This window comes from Scardinius erythrophthalmus (assembly GCF_964197995.2).
Source record: "Scardinius erythrophthalmus genome assembly, chromosome: 19".
Taxonomy (NCBI): domain Eukaryota; kingdom Metazoa; phylum Chordata; class Actinopteri; order Cypriniformes; family Leuciscidae; genus Scardinius; species Scardinius erythrophthalmus.
The window spans coordinates 9,495,190-9,515,520 of record NC_138239.1 but is presented as its reverse complement, the minus strand read 5'-3'; the positions used below and the strand labels follow the sequence as shown (position 1 = coordinate 9,515,520).

The 20,331-nt window shown below is 37.0% G+C and overlaps 1 protein-coding gene across 2 annotated transcripts in view; it reads right to left on the bottom strand.

Annotated features, from left to right (window-relative positions):
* Positions 1-17,025, bottom strand: part of dtnbb (dystrobrevin, beta b) — a gene marked incomplete at both ends in the record, with an annotated part of 35,889 nt that extends 18,864 nt beyond the window's left edge. For both annotated transcript variants that reach the window (XM_081394095.1, XM_081394096.1), the window contains 8 exons: positions 7,043-7,167; positions 10,755-10,921; positions 11,074-11,179; positions 11,302-11,456; positions 12,443-12,528; positions 13,681-13,894; positions 14,062-14,142; positions 16,959-17,025. In XM_081394095.1, the coding sequence (XP_081250221.1) occupies positions 7,043-7,167; positions 10,755-10,921; positions 11,074-11,179; positions 11,302-11,456; positions 12,443-12,528; positions 13,681-13,894; positions 14,062-14,142; positions 16,959-17,025 (1,001 nt within the window). The remainder of the gene's footprint in view (positions 1-7,042; positions 7,168-10,754; positions 10,922-11,073; positions 11,180-11,301; positions 11,457-12,442; positions 12,529-13,680; positions 13,895-14,061; positions 14,143-16,958) is intronic.
* Between the last annotated feature and the right edge of the window lie 3,306 nt (positions 17,026-20,331).

Below are 20,331 nucleotides of genomic sequence, written 5' to 3'. Positions count from 1 at the left end.
AACATTTCCTTCAATACCCAATATAAGAATGCATTCATCTCTGAGCTGAGGGAGATGGTTAATGGAACAGACCATAATATCTCTCCGAGTCCATAAAAGTGGTATTGTAACATTCCACAGTCATAGTAAACAGCAAACGCCAGAGGCTTGAGATTGATTTAGCACTAAAGGGATGGAGTGGCCCGCAGGCACCTCAAACTACATTAAGATAAGTTAGGAGGACAATATGTGACAGAAGGAGAAGCCACACAGAGTGCATGTTTAATGCATACAGGAAATCATATTCTCTTTCTTACTTTTGTAATATGTTAATGGTAACATTAGCATTAATGCTCATTAGCATTACTAGGACATTGGTGTTTATTAGTACTTATAAAGCACACATGACCATATTCTACATCCCTTAACAATTAATATGCAGTAATTTAGATATTATTGAGGCTAAAGTTGTAGTTAATAGTTAGATAATAGTGAGAATTGGACCCTAATCTAAAGCGTGACCATGTTCATTGTCTTATTTTAAAGAATTTATCTGTGTACATTAAAGAGGAAAAATGTATATCTCTAGTCTTTTATCAAAACTTGCTTCGGCTCTGAAATTTTGCTTGTCACTTACATAATTTTCTAATCTAATTCCTGATTCATTCCAAAATATGTCACATTACAGAAGTTAAATGGGTTTTGAATACTATTTCATGTCTTTAAATTGTGTAAAAAATGTGCTCTGCATTGTAATCAAGCTCTGATATTCATCTATTCTAATTCAACTCGTTCACATCTCTAATTGTCGCACGGGCAATTGAAGAAAGCATTACGAAAGTCTCTTGCTCTCTTTATCCATAAATAGGAAGGGTTATTTGAAAATAAATTGCTACAAGTCATTCACACGAGGACTATTTGAAGCTGATGCTATTTGAGTTGTACAAAGGGATATTTCAAGAGCAGTTTTAATTGCTTAGCAATCTGAATGTGAACTATAAATAGACGACGCTGGCAGCAGAACTCGAACTGGCAAATGTGCCCTTTGGTCACAGTGAGTTCAAAGGCAATCTCATCATTAAGCCTGAATCTCTTCTAGTTGTTAATGAGATGGTAAAACTTAAACATGATAAGATATATTATTTTGTCATTGATTTACATACAAAATTGTGTTTAGAATATAATTTAGAACAGATCTAAGGAAACATATATAGCCTGGAAATCCAGACCCAAATCCGAAAGATTAAGGGTCTGGCATTGAGTAATGAAAATCGCCCAACTTGAGGGGCGACCAATCACAACAAGCCCCATACGCTTAGCTACCAGCGGAGCTAACTGGTAGATTAGACTCTTGCCGTATCCGGTCGGCGAAACAACAAAAACGTCCTATGCAAAGGAACGATTCGAGCGCCGTCTTCTGTTCCTCTTTTAGATAAAAAGCCAAGTTTCAAACAACTAGTGTTCATCCATAGCCATCTTGCAATGTTTACTAATGACTTCGACGTCGCAGCGCTGTCGTCATCTGTTTAGCTCGCCTCTGGCCCGCCTATATCAGATAACCCGATGTGATTGGTGCAGCTCGGCTACAAGGGCATAGTTAATGAGCATCATTACTCAATGCCAGAGTGACTCGCTGAGCAAATTCAACTTGTGCTCTCGCGAGAACTCTGGATTTCCAGGGTAGGAAACATATACACTTCCTGTGTAAAAAAAGAGGCCAAGTCAAAAACGCCAAAATATTAGGGGTCTTTTAATGCTCAACCATTTTAATCACTGGTCAGGAAATTAGCAAGAATTGTACAAATACTGTATATAAAGTAACTTAGCATCCAATAGCCTTTCCTTTTGTTTTCTTTAAATGTTTTAAGCCGTGTGGGTAAACTTGCAAACAGCTTTTTACAGGAAGAAGAGTCAGTGTTGTTCCACTCAATGTTAAACAGTTCATGAGTAGTTGAAGAATGTCTCCCAGTTAGTTTAAAGCGAGACCAAATTTGCACTATAAGATTCAAATCTGGACTCTGACCAATGTTCTCAAGCAACTTCTTGGTAGTCTTTGCAATTTGAGTAGGAGGAGCATTGTATTGTTGTAAAAAGAAAAAACAATCTGATCATTCCCCTCTTTAGTTTTCTTTAGAAAACTTTTCAATTGTGGGAAGCAAGCCATTCTGCAATATTCGCCTGTACTTTAAAGCATTAAATGACTTTTCACAGAGAAGTAGCTCACCAATACCGGCAGCTAAAAAGGCTCCTTGCACAATGACAGCTCTTCCTCCCTGCTTCACTGTGCTAGAGATGCATTTATAATTATATTTCCCAGCAGATTTTCGAAGACGCCGCTCTGGAGCATAGCCATGCAACTCGTGTTTCATTATGATTCATTATTATGACTCCACACAGAACTTCCCATATTCTGCCAAATACTTAATTCTGTCTGTGATGTTTTTCTGAGACACCAATGACTTAAGGAATGCATTTGCTTAAACTTTGCTAATTTCCTGAGCAATAATTTGTGTTAAGACGATTAAAAGCTGAGTGTTTAGCCTTTTTTTTTTTTTTTTTGACCAGGAGTGTACAAAAATACATATTTGATCTTAAAGATATCTTATATTCTGAATAAAAAGCAACAGAATGCACATGCTTTTAAAAGTTAGATGCTAAATAAAAAGCCCTAGACATCCATATGCATGTATACATTGTGGAAGAAATTTTATATGTTCTATATGTGTGCATTTTCTTAAATTCATAGTAATTAGATTAAGGTAGTAAAATGCACGGGGATTACATGTGGAGTCCCATGATTCTCTGCTACATTGATGGATCAAAGAACTGTTAATAACCCTTACGGAATGTATGTGTGTGCATGACCTTGTATACGTGACTTGACAAAAAGTAATGTGTGATTGAATTTATGACCGAGACAGAGGGGCTCCACTCAAGGGTAGCAGGATAAGATGGCTAAGAAGTATCTTCATTTGTCCTAACGAAGTGTTAGTTATGGCTAAGAAGTATCTTCATTTGTCCTAGAGAAATAACCTTGGGGGGAGGGATTAGGGACTATAAAGAAGGAAGGACGTCCGTCTCTTATGGTCACACTCTGCACTACACTTTGTATGACTGTATGATTGCTGACCTTTCCTTGCAAGGGAATAAATCATCTTTAAAAGACAGTTGTTACATGTTTGTCTCTTATTCAGTAATAGAAAATTGTTTGCCATAACAATTTGGCGTTGTCGGCAGGATTCCTTGGATGTGCCTCCTGGACCCGAGAGCGGACGGTGACTGATCATCCTGGACTGCATTTCCAGCCCTACCTCGTAAACTAGGGAGAGAGGGGTCGAACGCAAGGGCCCAAGAGGGACACCACTGGAATCATCAAAAGAACTGAAGTGGCGTAAGCTGAGACTGGTAAGAGACAAAGTCTAAATTGTTCGATTTCAAAGTGCAGATTAAACATGTGCAGCCTTTGAACTGGGTAACTTAACGATATTCAGAAAATATATAAGCTAAATACAGTTTAGCTTTATTGTACAAAACCATCAAAGTCAAAACTGATTATTTGTCAAAAATTATTGTCGAAGCCAGTAAATGTTCTGCTATATAGTCTTTAAGCTTGACTGTACTGGCAGGCCTTTAAAGGGGATGAATTAGAGTTTGTCTGTACTAGGCTAAATATTCAAAAAATCATTCCCTTCAGAGTATTGTCACTAAAAAAATTAAATCTAAATATATATATATATATATATATATATATATATATATATATATATATATATATATATATTTAAAACAACATCTAAACTAGTTGACTAGTAACCAACTAGAACTCAGATCACAAACTTTTGTCCTGGCGTGATTCTACATCCACACCACTAGGTGTCAGTATAAAGTATGTCAATATGTCTGATGATTCATAAGCCGAAATTAATTAGTATACTTTAAATGTTTATAGTTGACTCTACAGACAACATGATGTGCTATTCGCAATCTATTTTAAGGTTATAAAAAATGAGTAAAACAGGAAACAAGTAATAAAAACTCGGTGAGTGTTTTAGCGCAATTTTCTCACCTCATGGGATCACAACACTAAGAGATAGTAAATCTTTTCCTGGATTTTTATTGTGCGTTCCCGAGATTAGACCTTCCTTAACATAATGCCGAAAACCCGAAGTCTCTAGGTGGTCTGGTTGAGGAGTAGATAGAAGTGCAAGATTGGTGCGCACAGACGCACAGAACAGAAATCATGAGTTAACAAGCGCAATTTGTCCGGTGGAAAATTGCGCTAAAAATTACACACTGTACTTTATTTAATCCAACAGAAATTAATTATGAATTATGGATTATGAAAGTGGGCATTACAGTACAGTATACACCAGAATGGTGACTGGTGGATGGAGGAGAAAGGTTGCTAAGTAAAAAGAGAATTCACGATTCGTCAGTTAAATGTACAATATGTGACCACCCTCTAGTGGTTAAAAAATAAAACTGCATGCATGTTGAGGAAGACATTTTTTTTGGTTGTGCTTCGTGGATGAATGTGGTAATCCTGCTAATAAAGAGGCTTAGAGACAAAACCAGATCTCAATCTGACTAGCTAACGTTACTGTAGCTATACCTATTAATAGACACGATATTTCCTTGAAAATAAATTCCAGCACAGAGCTACAATAACACATAATGAAATGACCCTTCACTATAGATGATGCTTTACAATGAACTCTGTTAGAGAGCTACATAGGGCAATTTTTTCTGTTCAATAAAATACCTTACTCGCCTGCTGAGTAATAAAAACACCATATCCACGTCGCGACTCGCTTTTACAACATTTCTTATCCCTCAGTTCTTGCCATCCCTAAAAAGCTAAGTCATGTTGATTCATGTTTTATTACGAGCTCTGTCGCAGTCTTGTTTTGCCAGCAGACTCTCCTCTGTTCGACACTTTTTTTAAACGGGTGATTCTCCGGAGGTTTCTCACTCGTTGACAACTAATCTATGCTACTCAAAGTAGCCGGAGCAACTTTTCTCTATTTATGGATATGACGAACACGCACGAGTGAGTGACGCAATTTCCTGCGAAAACCATCCTGACAGGTCAAAAATAAAAACACTTATAGTCTTACCATAGTTAAACACGTTTTGGAAGAAGGATTGATGACGTATTAACTACTTATTTAAATTTTGTTAATTTAAAAAATTGTTTTCAAGTGTACCTTAAAAACGTAAAGTCATTTTAGAGGTGGAGAAAAGAATTAGATATAAAGGATTACAAACTTTTAAAAAATTTTAAATAATGTACAAAAATCTATTGTTCAATAAGACCAGGAATTTTGGAACGTGCATTAAGAAAGTAATCAATTTTGCTATTGATTTAGGTGACACAAACATAGATTTAAAAAAAAAAGTTTTAAGCTGTCTTGTTGGCAGTCATCCAGCATTCCTTTGCTGCAGACAGAAAGGGTCAAAGGGAATGTCTGAGAGAAACATTTGGTTTAAAAAGCTTATATATCTCTATAAAGATGCAGAGCGGGATCCTCGAGGGGATATGCCTCAGGTACATATTAAATTTAAAACTCCATCAGTTTTAGTGCAGCTATTCTCTGCCAACTCAGAAACGCCACTGGAGCATGACTGTGCACTTCAGCTATTATTTTCGTCCCCACAGGAGACCGTCTGCCCGGCTGCCATCTAAGGACTGGTAAATCTTTTTTTTGCATCATATTTCTGCACTTTATAAACAGCACTATGCACTTTGTGACTGCTGTGATGTTGGTGACACGTCAACCTCAGGGTCAGATTTTAATGCTGACCACCAGTTATGCAATTTATTAAATGATGATTTTTAGCAATGTATAAAATCACATAAAATAATGAATTATACATAAACTACTATTCAGATTGTATTTATTAAAAATAAATACTGTGAAATATTACAATTTAAATAACTTTTCTATTTCAAAATTCCTTCAGAAATCAATATAATATGTTGGTAATTATATTGATATAATATAACATTTCGTAACATTTGGTAACATTTCTTATTATCATCAATGTTGAAACATTTTTTTTTCAGGATTCTTGGAGAAAGTTCAAAACAACAGCATTTAATAGAAACAGAAATCTTTCGTAAAATTATAAATGTCTTTACTGTCCCTTTTGATCAATTTTATGTTTAGTTTTTTTTTTTTTTTTTTTAAGTTTGATTATTTTGGATATTTTCATTAAAATGATATGCCATTACAAAACTGGCAAAAATGTATGAATATGATGATTGCAATGATTTTCATAAAAAGACAAGGATTATTACTAAAATAAATGATCAAAGACTACATTCTTACATTCATATTGAAACATTTTGGTTTACTGCTGTTCATTTTCCTCACCCACAGTTCAAACACTGTGTGCATGATGATATAAAATTATTTTTATCAGAGCTGATAATACTGGTATTTTACATGGTTCATAATCAAACAACGCTGGTACTTCATCAGAAACATAAATGAACACCGTAAATCTGCTACACTTTCCCTCCAGTGGAGGGCACATATGTTCTGTAGTTTTATGGTCTTCATCAATCCCAAAGTTCGTGTCATTTAATGAAAGTACTTCTAGACCAGAGCCTGTTCCTGAGAGCGAAGGTCTGGCAAGATTGATTCAGCTCCCCGATATTTATAATTCAGTAAACGAGAAAACTGTACCCATATACTGTATTTTTACACACAATATCTTTCTTCTTGGCATTTCCTAATTACATTTCTTTCCCATGACAGATCTGCGGATCAATATTCTCTCTCGCGATAGAAATAAGAAACAAATACTGTGAAATTTCAGGCAAGAGGACGTGATTACAATTATTATGACCTGACTGCAATATACACATTTGAAAAAGTGCATGCGAAGTCTAAACCGAACCGAAAGACCTGTCTGGATCAACTTGGCATTCGTATACCGTAGCCGATGTGAGTAGTTTGGTCACGCAGAAATGCAGTGAATGAATGATATGAGATGTGCATGTAGTATAGAGCTGAGAAAGGGGAATGTGATTGGATAAGCACTCCAGAGAACTTACGTAGTGTGTGCGAGGTCCTGAGGTCTTTCCGCTGCCTCTGGGAACACGGGATGAGGAGGCTCTCCCATCGGCATGCAGCCCAGTGATTTACTGATGGCATGGCTGAGCTTCTTTGCTGGAGACTTCTGTAAAACGAGCGGGAACAAAAAAAATACTAAAGACAACCAAAAAATGCTTACATAGAATACAATAAAATAATCATTTCTGAGTCAGTCTGTGATAAGAAGCCACATCAGTTCACAGACGGAAGTTATTTCAATCATTTGACTGATGCTAGAACGTGATTTTGGAGTAAAATATGCCGTTATTCTCATAAATTGTAATTTGCCGCTGTGCTAAGCTAAAATGGTTAGCATTTTAGTCTCCTCTAAATGAAATCACATAGTATGAAAATCTTAAAAATATTTACTCACCCTCATGTTGTTCCAAACCTGTATGAATTTCTTTCTTCTGTTGAACATACAAGATTATATTTTGAAGAATGTCAGTAACCAAACAGTTGTGGTCCCCATTGACTTCCATTGTATTGTTTTTTCCTACTACGAAGTCAATGGGGACCAGAAACTGTTTAGTTATGCATATTCTTCAAAATATCTTCTTTTGTGTTCAACAAAGGAAAGAAATCCATACAGGTTTGGAACAACATGATAGTGAGTAAATGAACTTGGGTGAACTATCCCTTTAATTAATTCTGACGATATAACAACAAACTGCCAAATGTTTTCTTTCAAATGAGTCTACAGTGTTTGAAGTCCAAAGGCTTCATGAACTATGTATTTTAATGTGGGTATGCCATTTCATGGATTTGGGTTCCAAATGGGGATGCAAGTTAACAGATTAAGGTATTAGTTTTGTTGTTAAAGCTTATTTAAATACTGTTGAACTTGACAGTATTTTCTCTCTCCTGTTTTTTTTTTAGGCAGTGTCAAAGCCGACCAGAGAAAGCCAGAGAAAGCCCCAATTGTTGTATGCAATGGTGTGATTCATTGGCTAAAAAAAGAAAGCAAAATCAAAATAAACAAAGTAAAGATGAATTTGACAGATTTTTCAAGGTTTCTATAGATATCGCGATATATCGTTACATGACAGCCCTGTTACATACAGTACTGTATGTTTCTGAAAAAAAAAAATCTAATGGAATCCAATTATATGTAGTTTGGTGGCATAAAAGGGGAATTAATACATATTTGATCTGTACATAAAAAGTCGCAGACTTACTTCCCATGTGAAGCTGGAACATTTGATATAATTTAATGTAGAAATATATTTTTTATTTATTTCATATAAGTTAATGAAAAATTCTCTTTGATTCAGCAAAATCCTTGTTCTGTGGTTAGAAAAAAAAATCTTTATCGGAGTGGAAAGTACGAGGGAGGGGGAAACTCTTATAATTGGATTTGGGAGGCAGTGCAAATCGTTTCCCAAGCTGTAATTTCCAGCAGTGTGACTGAGCTTTGGAACAACGCTTGAGTATTAAAAATGTAATCTATATAACTCATTGGCTTAAAAACATGAACCCCCTTGAAATCCTGAATTAGAGAAGAATGACGTTTAACAGAAAACAAAATACTTGCTGCTCATCCATCCCTGATTCAAGGCCAAACAATTTTGCAATAAACAAATAAACTAACGTTTGGGGTCAGTAAGATTTTTCAAAAATAAATTCATACTTTTAACTGATTCAGCTAGGACATTTATAAAGTTAGAAAAAAATTATAAAAAAAAATGCTGTTCTTTTGAACTTTCTTATTAATCAAAGGATCCTGAAAATATATCACTGTATCCACAAAATTATTAAGCAGCACAACTGTTTTCTACATTGATAATAATAAGAAATGTTGCTAGAGCAGTAAATCAACATATTAAAATGAATTCTGAAGGATCATGTGACACTTAAGACTGGGGTAATAATGCCTAAAATTCAGCTTTGATCACAGGAATACATTACATTTTAAAATATATTCAAATAGAAAAGTTATTTTAAACTGTACTGTTTTTACTGTATGCTTGATCAGATGTAGCCTTAGTAAGACTTATTTCAAAAACATAAAAAAATCGTACTAACCCCAAATTTATGAACGGTAGTATAAATCATGTTCATTCATTGCCTTTTGTGCACTTATAAGCTATTCAAAAATACCTGTGCATTAGAGAACGTCAATGAGTGTGAAGCTTGGTCTCTTACAGGAATAGAAAAATTGTCATAATTTATTCACCCCGATATTATTCCAAACCTGTATTATTTTCTTTCTTCAATAAAGTCAAACCTTCCATCTTTCCTTTAGAAATGGAAAACATAAATTTGGCCTTTTCTGTGTATTCTTAAAGAATATGGGCCTGATTTATTAAACAGGGCAAATTAGCATGAAAGCCTATTCCAAAAAAGCGCTGATAGGAGTGGAAAGTTCAGCATGTGATCTACTGACGACGCACACATTAAAGAACACAGGCACAGCCGGATCATTCCCATAATGACCAACGCGATCTACCATGAGCAGCGCAAATTAGCATCTGTTTTAAGACATGCTTTTTTTGGGCGTTAAATAATGGCGCAAATAGCAGTAAATTGACTAGCGCAAACCTTAGTAAATCGCATTGTGTGATTCATTAAAATACTCTCCTCCCATAAATGTTGTTTCTTAAAGGGAAACTCCTACAAATGCATATGCAATAAGTTAATAAGCAAAAATAACTGTATCCATGCCTTTTCAGCGCTAATTTTTCACTTCGTGTCTTTAGTAAATCTTGACAGTAGTTTTTTTTAAAGCTACACCGCGTAATTTTTTAAGTTGATTCTTAGCAAAAAACCCTTTGTTCTTTCAAAATGATATGTGCTCATTAATGTGTAATTACTTCTACCAACTAATCAAGTATTCCCGTAAGCGTAGAATCTGCCATTTAGAATACATACGAGCGAGTCACTCGAATGGCGGCAGCCAAGTTGCGCCTCCATCTTGAAAATACATTAGCCAAAGAGGGACATACCTGGAAATTCAAGCTTCGCCTTTCACGTTTTGACACTCAGTGGCACCGTGACGAATGCGAGAGGGAGATTACTCGCGACTACCGGCAGATTTGAAATAATACGGCCACCGTAGGAGTTAAAAAGCCCTCGAAATGGGAGGGGCAAGAAAGTAATATTCAGTTAGTAGTCATAAACAATTTCACCGCTAGATGGGAGAAAATCCTACACAGTGTAGCTTTAATGCCAAAAGAGGGTTTGCGCTGGCTCAAGCTGTTAGTACCGGTTAGTATATCTGCCATTATATAGGGTAAAAATGTGCTAACATTAGCAAAAAATCAGTTTGAGTTATTCAGTGTTTTAAGCAAAATAGACAAATATAAAGTCTAATAATGTGTCCAGAAATGACAGTTTCAGCCAATAATTTTCCTTGGAGCACTATGCTGAACCTAAGACGGCTTCTGTGATTAATGACTTCAATTTTGTTCTATTCCTCTAACAAAACCATTTTCCACTATGAATATAGAGTATTATAATTATGTACCGTTATGGACCGTTTATTGTAACTTTAGAGCAATATAAATCACCATTAACTTTCATTATAAGCTAAAGAACAGCTTGGTTAATATGCATAACATCTCTTTTTTGTGTGTGTTTCATGGAAGAAAGAAAATAATGACATGAGGGTGAGTAACGACGGCTGAATTTCCATTTTTGGGTGAACTATCCCTTGAAAGTGATGGTACGTACCCATGAGGAATGCTCCTTCATCTGGTGCTGGTTGCTATGAGGGCCGCTGGCATGACCACGCCAGAAACAGCTCTGACAAAGCTGGTAGCCATGGCACTGCTGGCAGCGGTACCGGAAACCCATCATGCTCTCACTCCGGCAATACGAACATTCCACTGGATGGAAGACTGTGGTACACCAGCACAAAAGGGTTTCAGGCATTCGCAAACCTTGTTTTAGTCATATTTTGTGAGTGAGGTGTCCAGACGTAGTGGGCGAAGGGAAATAAGTCATTAAAAACCCACATACAATCTCACAACTCTTCAATCGCAGCACGTACCATTCTCTACATTAGCGAGTCGGTGCATGAGAGGTAGCCATACAAGGTACTGCGGGGGTGGATCTGCCATCAACACATCCAAAAACGTATTCAGCAAGATCTTCTTCTGGCAAAGCACAGATAAGACACTCTCAGCGAAAGCCTCTAAGTCTTCCAGACAGGTTGAATGAGATCCCGGTCGTTTTAAAGGGACTCTAGCTGTTATTTGAAGCAGATTAGTGTACTCACCTGCTGAGGGAAGCATGTTCTCACAGAGTGCTCGGTGTAGCCAAACGAAGGCCCCTCGAACACTGCCGTGGGGAGCTTCAGCACTTCCCTCAGGAACTGGTCAAATTTGGCATAGACCATCACCCCATTGGAGTCTGATATTTGGGAAAATATATCTGAAAGAGAAAGAAGTGATTTTAAGTTATGCCATGTTGTGGATAAATATTTATAACCAAAAAGTCCATGAAAGTGAAAACTTGTGTGGGGAAAATGCATTATTTTTTCACACTAAAAATTTCCAAGATAATATAATATGATGAAACAGCACTTTTGTACTGGTGTGATTTCATCAAACAATGCACACCATTTTGAACAGAACTGCATATACAGCTAAAATAACTGGTGGGATAAAAAAAGAAATCTTTTTTATTTTAAATTAGTGATAAGATGCCTTTTAATACCTTTAATGAGTATTCAGCAAACATTTAAGGGGATAGTTCACCCAAAAATCATCATTTAAGTTGTTCCAAACCCGTATGAGTTTCTTTCTTCTGCTTAAATCAAAAGAAAATATTTTGAAGAATGTCAGTAATCAAACAGTTGATGGGCCCATTTGACTAATGAGTATTTTTTTTCCATACTATGAAAGTCAATGGGGCCAATCAACTGTTTGGTTAACCATATTCTTCAAAATATCTTCTTTTGTGTTCAGCAGAAGAAAGAAATTCATACATGTTTTGGAACAACTTGAGGGTGAGTAAATGATGACAACATTTTCATTTTAGGGTGAACTATCCCTAGATTCTTTTGGGAATTTAATTTTAGGTTCAGTACACATCATGTACAAAAGAGGGAGCCAAACTCTCAGTGAAACGTCTTGCATAAAAGCCCTTGTGTATAATTTTAAATTTAAAGTTTGTGTATATGCCCCCAAAATAGACTTATTTTTATGTCAAATCACATTTCATGAGCTTAGTCTATAAAATGGAGTAATACTGACAGTTTAGTAGAAAGAAATGTAGCAATTTAGCAATTTAACTACCTGAATACATTCAATGCTAATCAATAACATTATGTACAGCATATGAACTCCAGAAAATATCCATAGAGTCTTTGTAAAATGATTACTGTTGAAGAGCTGTATAAAAGGCATGATACTCACAACGTAATTTGTCCAGTATTTTACCGCCACACATTGTAGCTAGCATTGCCTTCATAGCAAACACTGTGAGTTTCCCATGGCCTTCACTGAAACACAAACAACACATTATCATAAGACATTCTGTTATATAACAATTCAAAGCCATGGGGTTCTTTAAATTCCAGTCAATGTTTGGACTACACCAATCTTCATACTCTTTATATACAATCTTTTGGAAAAATGTGTAAGAACAGATAATGTTTGACTACATGTTAATAGTGTTAGAACAGGCCCACAACCCCACGGCCAAACACCTTATTGGTACTTTTCAGTCCAGTGTTGGGAAGTAAACAGCCTAACTGAAAGTAGCAATGCTACAAACTTAACTAAATTTTTCTGTAGCTTAACATCAGCTCTTTTTGTTTATTGTGTAGCTTTTTCAGTTGCTAGCTACTTTTTCCAACAGCACGACAAAAAGCTCCATCGCCCTTTTTGTCACATCGCGCGCACACAGCTTTATAACCAAGCAAGCTAAAATGTCCTCTAGCTGATTTGTAGTGTTGAAAAGTCTGATTCAGTGAATTGGTTCGTTTGAATGATTCATGTAAATGAACCGGTTCAAAAACGACTCACTAATTCATTTGAGTCCATGCAGCAGCACTTTTTTTTTTGTCATTTAAAAAAAATAAACATTACTGTTTGTCAGTTTTTAACTTTAGTTGTGCTTAGTGTAAATTGTAAAATGTATTTAAAATGTAATACTGTCAACCCTGATTGAGATAATTTAATAACACTGTTAAATGTAATCTTGCAAATGTGAAAATGATTATCCAAATATCCATTTTTCATACTGTGCATTATAATGTTGCACCATTAACAATGATTGATTTTTGATTTTAGTGTTTTATTTTTATTTATAGTAGAAAGCCCCTCAAACAAGAAAAACAAGATATTGTGCTGAACAAAAGTAAATGTGACCAGATCTTTTAAATTTGACCATAATGAGGTGCAATATCTTAGCAAGTAACATAATTAAGCTATCTACCTTTTGGATCAGCCTTCACGTCGGAAGCGTGTTAACGGTGCCTTAAAATGCTGCCTCCGTAGGCGGCTCACTATGTTTTGGAAAAGAGCATATGCCTTCCAAACATTCACTCTTGTCACGATGCATATGACTCACAGTCCATCAGGTTTGGAGGGACACACTGCCACAAGGGACCCCCTGAGAGAAAAACAAATCTCCCTCACTGACAACACACCTGTCATAAGTGGCCACGATGAAGTTTAGCAGCAGGCCGATGGACTGCTCCACATTTATCTGGTGGGTGGTGGGCAGCCGCTTGTTGAGCTGGTAGAAGATGGAGGACAAAATGGTCTCCAAGCGTGACACATTAATCTCTGCGTTGTGGTCTAATGTGCTCAACCCATTGTCACGGAAAGCTTCGATCATGTTCCACACGTCCACCAAGTGAACTACGACAGGAAAAGTATACAAATGAGATGATCAAAAACTAGATTTTTTATTTTTTTTTTACATAGTAGAACAAATGCACTTGATATACAACCAAAGTAACTTCATACATCACAAAATACATAAATATGACATTTTAAAGTGAAGAGAACTTGTAAAAGGGACTTACGGTTGCATCGTTTCTGAACAAATCGTAGCTTACATGCCGTCCTATATGTTGAGAGACGAATTACATCAAAGTTTTGTGCCCCTGGGGAAAATTCCATGCATCAGTATTGTCACTTTCACAAATCTGACATTATTTACTCATCCTCTTGTAAACTGTATGACTTTCTTTCTTCCATGGAACATAACAATAAAGTAAACAAGGATCCAGGCTGTCAAGCTCCAAAATGACAAAAATCCACCACCTGTCACATTAGCCAATTCTTGGCAAAATTTTGTGGGCAAACAAAGAGCCAATAGCTTCATGGGCCGTGCTCTGACATATATAGCACAGCTGTGACTCTGGCGACCCACATTTAATTCCCGGCTTGAGGTCCTTTGCCGATCCCATACCCTTCTCTCTACCCCGTACTTTCCTGTATGATCTCTACACTGTCCTATCCAATAAAGGCATAAAAAAGGACAAAGGGATAGTTCACCCAAAAGTGAAAATGTATTAATTACTCACCCTTACTTATGTCGTTTCAAACCCGTAAGACTTTCGTTCATCTTCAGAAGAACACAAATGAAGATCTTTTAGATGAAATCTGAGAGCTTTCTGTCCCTCCATTGACAGCTACGCAACTTCCACTTTGACGCTTCAGAAAGTTTATAAAGAGATCATAAAACTAATCTATATGAATTGAACGGTTTGGTCAAAATTTTCTGAAGAGACACGATCGCTTTATATGATGAACAGATTGAATATAGGCTTTTATTCACATATAAACATTCATCAACTCACATATCAGTTGTGGTAAATGGAAGCTTAAGCATGTTTGCTTGACGTGAGAGAACCAATGAGGTTCATTCTCGTGTTACGCAGCGCGTTTGAGCTTCCACAAGAACCAATGAGGTTCATTCTCGTGTTACGCAGCGCGTTTGAGCTTCAGCAAGAACCAATGAGGTTCATTCTCGTGTTACGCAGCGCGTCTGAGCTTCAGCAAGAACCAATGAGGTTCATTCTCGTGTTACGCAGCGCGTTTGAGCTTCCACAAGAACCAATGAGGTTCATTCTCGTGTTACGCAGCGCGTTTGAGCTTCAGCAAGAACCAATGAGGTTCATTCTCGTGTTACGCAGCGCGTTTGAGCTTCAGCAAGAACCAATGAGGTTCATTCTCGTGTTACGCAGCGCGTTTGAGCTTCCACGAGAACCAATGAGGTTCATTCTCGTGTTACGCAGCGCGTTTGAGCTTCAGCAAGAACCAATGAGGTTCATTCTCGTGTTACGCAGCGCGTTTGAGCTTCAGCAAGAACCAATGAGGTTCATTCTCATGTTACGCAACACGTTTGAGCTTCAGCAAGAACCAATGAGGTTAATTCTCGTGTTACGCAGCGCGTTTGAGCTTCCACGAGAACCAATGAGGTTCATTCTCGTGTTACGCAGCGCGTTTGAGCTTCCACGAGAACCAATGAGGTTCATTCTCGTGTTACGCAGCGCGTTTGAGCTTCAGCAAGAACCAATGAGGTTCATTCTCGTGTTACGCAGCACGTTTGAGCTTCAGCAAGAACCAATGAGGTTCATTCTCGTGTTACGCAGCACGTTTGAGCTTCAGCAAGAACCAATGAGGTTCATTCTCATGTTACGCAACACGTTTGAGCTTCAGCAAGAACCAATGAGGTTCATTCTCGTGTTACGCAGCGCGTTTGAGCTTCCACGAGAACCAATGAGGTTCATTCTCGTGTTACGCAGCGCGTTTGAGCTTCAGCAAGAACCAATGAGGTTCATTCTCATGTTACGCAGCGCGTTTGAGCTTCAGCAAGAACCAATGAGGTTCATTCTCGTGTTACGCAGCGCGTCTGAGCTTCAGCAAGAACCAATGAGGTTCATTCTCGTGTTACGCAGCGCGTTTGAGCTTCAGCAAGAACCAATGAGGTTCATTCTCGTGTTTCACAGCGCGTCTGAGCTTCAGCAAGAACCAATGAGGTTCATTCTCATGTTACGCAGCGCGTTTGAGCTTCAGCAAGAACCAATGAGGTTCATTCTCGTGTTTCACAGCGCGTTTGAGCTTCAGCAAGAACCAATGAGGTTCATTCTCGTGTTACGCAGCGCGTTTGAGCTTCAGCAAGAACCAATGAGGTTCATTCTCGTGTTTCACAGCGCGTTTGAGCTTCAGCAAGAACCAATGAGGTTCATTCTCGTGTTTCACAGCGCGTTTGAGCTTCAGCAAGAACCAATGAGGTTCATTCTCTGATCAATGTTTAAATGTGAATAAAAGCCTTAATTAAATCTGTTCATCATATAAAGTGATCGAGTCTCTTTAGAAAATATGGGCTAAGCTCCTTTTTAAAGTGTCAACGTCATAGTTGCCTAGAGACAGTCTGGAGAGTTCAATGGAGGGACAGAAAGCTCTCAGATTTCATCAAAAATATCTTCATTTGTGTTTCGAAGATGTTACTGGTGCGATTATTCTGTTAGTGTGGTTCATTTGAATAAGCGTGAACACTGCCATCCAAACCCTGGTGAGCACCAAACAAGCGGACCCAGACCCCTGAAAACATGGGTCTCAGTCACCTTGAAAACGAACTCTGGTGCGGTTCGACTAAATGATAGAATTTTATTTTTGGGAGATCTATCTTTTCAGAAATGTGTATTCTATGATATGCACAAAAATACTCTTGTACTTTGTGAAAATATACAGTAAAGCAGCTATGTAATATTTGTACTGCATAGTTTTAATTTGTCCATCAACCTGGTTCTGGTGTTTTCTCAAAATCAGTTTTGCCTTCCAACCAGAGACGAAGATTGTGCCAGTCTATTGCCCTGTGGCAGTGAAGGGTGAATAGGATTCGACAAGGCCTCTGTGTATGCGTGTGTGATGAATTGTGCAGGAAATGTTGTTAACTCTGAAAGCAACTCACTCATCTCCATGAAGAGCTGTCTCTTCTCCACCATGGACTTGCTGCTTTTACTTCCCTCTTCAATCATTCTACACAACACAAACAGTCCATTTAATACCACAGCTTAACCACGGCCTCATTACGAACACACAACTCACACTAACAACAAAAATCACAAGATAGCATTTGAATATGTGTCTGCAAATATTTTAAATGTATTTCATAAATAATTTACAAAGAAATGTCAATGTAGCAATTAACAATGTACAGCTAAAAAGAAACAACAGCAATACAGCTATTAAATTAATAGTTTTAATCAAGGCTTTAAGCAAGACTCAATCTATATTCCACATTCATATTCCTGGATCAACATTCCAATCAACCAATCAGCTCAAATTCTATGGCTTTTTACTAGCATGGAAGTTTGCATATGAATTAAGTGTTGTTGAGCTAAGTATTCATTTAACCAACGTTTAAGTCGTCAACTTTACTGCTTCGAAATACATGCTGTTAATTAAAACACTGTAGAATCATTAAGTTACTGTAAGAATAAAAACAATATTATAGCTATAACACAAAATAATTTCATAACCGCAGTGAAGCCTACATGACGAATTAAGTTGTGTGCACATGCCTTACAAAGCATAAATCTGTATCCAGATTTCAGAAGAATTATTTTGACATTTGTAATACAAAATGTTGAGGTGTCTCGTCCGTCAGCTGATATTCGCTACTGAAATGAAGATGAACGTAACTTTTAAGCAGGGGAAAGTCTCGGCTTTAAACAAATAACCATTTAAATGTTTAGGACGTTTGCGTTGTAAGAATATACAGAGAGATCTCAGATATAAAAACGCTGACTCTTTAGGTAATGTTTTCTCATTAAAATCAGAGGATTTCCTATTAATTCAATAGAATGTGAGGGAACACAGTGGCTTCACCCTTTTTTTATGACGCCATGAGCAACCCAGCTCTCTATATAGATCAGTGGTTAGTACTAAATTTTCTGATAGGAATGTTATTCGGACAGGAACATGTTTTAACTTGGCCTCATCATGGTGACTGACTGGCTTTAGCAAACTCATGCATTTCTTCAGTACATGGAAACCCCTGAACACTCTATTACTCACCTGTCAGGTTGGCTGGGACTCAGAAAAGGTGATGCAAAGGAACCAGGAAGCTCCTACATAAGGAAAAACATTTTGATGTTGACATCTGGGGAAATACCCCTCCCCTCAATCCAACCCACACACAGATACAAAAATAAACCCTGGAATAAATCCCCAGTTCACAAAAGGGCATTTGAGTTATCTTGCTCTATGCAAGTGCTGATTATCTATGACAATAGTGTCTGAACAGGCTGCATCCTGAGAGCTAATGAAACAAGAGCCGCTAAAGAGCCACTTTAGAGACAGGCAGAGAACACATAAGCAATGAAGGAAGAATTCTTACTATAATGACTGCGAAAAGGATTACTATAATATATAATAGATTAGCATTTGCGGTGAATAAAAGTAATGTGCAGAGACAAGAACAACTTAATGACAGTGTGTGTGATACAGTATATAATGGATATAATATTTAAGTAATATGCATGCAGTTATTATTGCTCTCAAGTAACTAGTACTTACATCATCAACAAAGCATTACATCAGCTGTCAAGTCACATTTACTTACTTTTTCCATAAGTGGAAGGGATTTTTTTTTTTTAATTCAACTGACTCAACTTGTGAATCGTTTCAACAAAAACATTCATTTACTAATTCAGTGACCATTTCTGCAGGTTACAAGTTGTGTGAGTGATACATTAACCATTCACTCACCCATTCACAACCTTTTTAAACAAGACTTTTTATAATTCAAAAATGTGTAGAATCTACAAAGAGAGTGTTTAAATATAAGTGTTTCTAAAAGTTACAAAAATGCAGATTTATTTTCCCAAAACTGCAGAGCAAAACTGAAATCATGCGATACATTCAGTTCAGCCACGATCAAGTTGATTCATAACAAAATGTTTTGTCCTGTTCAGATGTGAGTCTTCAAAACAGCGACTGAATTAAGAATAGCATATTTCTATTTTTTTTTTATTTTAGGTCTACTATTTCTGTCAATTCTTAATCTATCATATATTTATATACAGAGCTTTTACAAAGTAATTAGCCACTCAGCATTTTCACATCGATACCATGGGGAAAAACTGCCATTTTAGGTATAGATCCATTATACTGTTACACATGCGTTTTCTTTTTCAACTATTTATGCTCACGTAAAACATAACTGACCGTGTTTACATGAATAATTGCCAAGACCGGCATTTTGACATTATTTTGTGTGTATTTGACTGTTTAAGTGCAATAAGCAGCGAAAAAGAACTGCAGGAATTACAAAAATTATGCGCAATACGCACAATCCTACGACGAAATTCAAGCCCTGCAACACCAACAATATCCATGTGGAGCAAATGAAACGAGTGAGTGAGGGGAGGCGGGTTTGTGTGTCAACTCGCTGTCGGAGAGGTGAGAGCGCGATAAAGCGCAGATGGTGTCGTGTCTATTCTGCATAAAATGAGTTAGTTTCATATATTTTAGTATCGATATGTATCGAAAAATCTATATTTTTTGACAACACTATTTGCTAAACTGTGATCTCATGTGAGTGACAGCCTGGGTGTCCCGCCCTCACACTAGTAAACACATCATGATAACAGAAGAGAAGAGACGAAAGAAAGTTATTTTTGATTAAAGATAATGAGGGCATATGAATAAGAATATGCACAGATAAATCATTTATAATATTGCAATATTGTCCATTTTGATTTCATGTTGACTTTAGTGACAGGAAGGCAGTGGGAGAAACTTCAGTGAACCAAAAATATACGAGTCAGTGCATGGAAGTGAACAAGATTCGTTCACATAAAAGATTCGCTCAAAGGCACCGATTCGTTCAAAAACACCACTAGAAAGCATTATGTCATTCCTGACCGTAAAAGACACTGCTGACGTTATGACTTCTGGCTTCAAATCATCCCGTCCGTTTTGCTAGTCTAATCGCATCTTGCAGTGCTACTACTGAGTGAGTGAATGCAAGGCCCACTGTAGAAGATAGAAGTAATACACCGCACCTCTACAATGACTCGCGCTTTGACGTGACTCAACGTGAGGATTTTGATTAACCATCGGAAATACACTCTGTACAAACACTCATAGCCTATTTAAAATAGCAATACACCCACAATGACAACGTCTAAGCATAATGCATACTGCCTTATTAAAAAAATTAACTCTATATGTATTGAATGTTAAATAAATAAGATGCTATCAGGTGCATAAATACATATAGATCCACAAGATGATATTCTGAGGGCGCGTTTGGTCGTGTGCCCTGTTTGTATTTG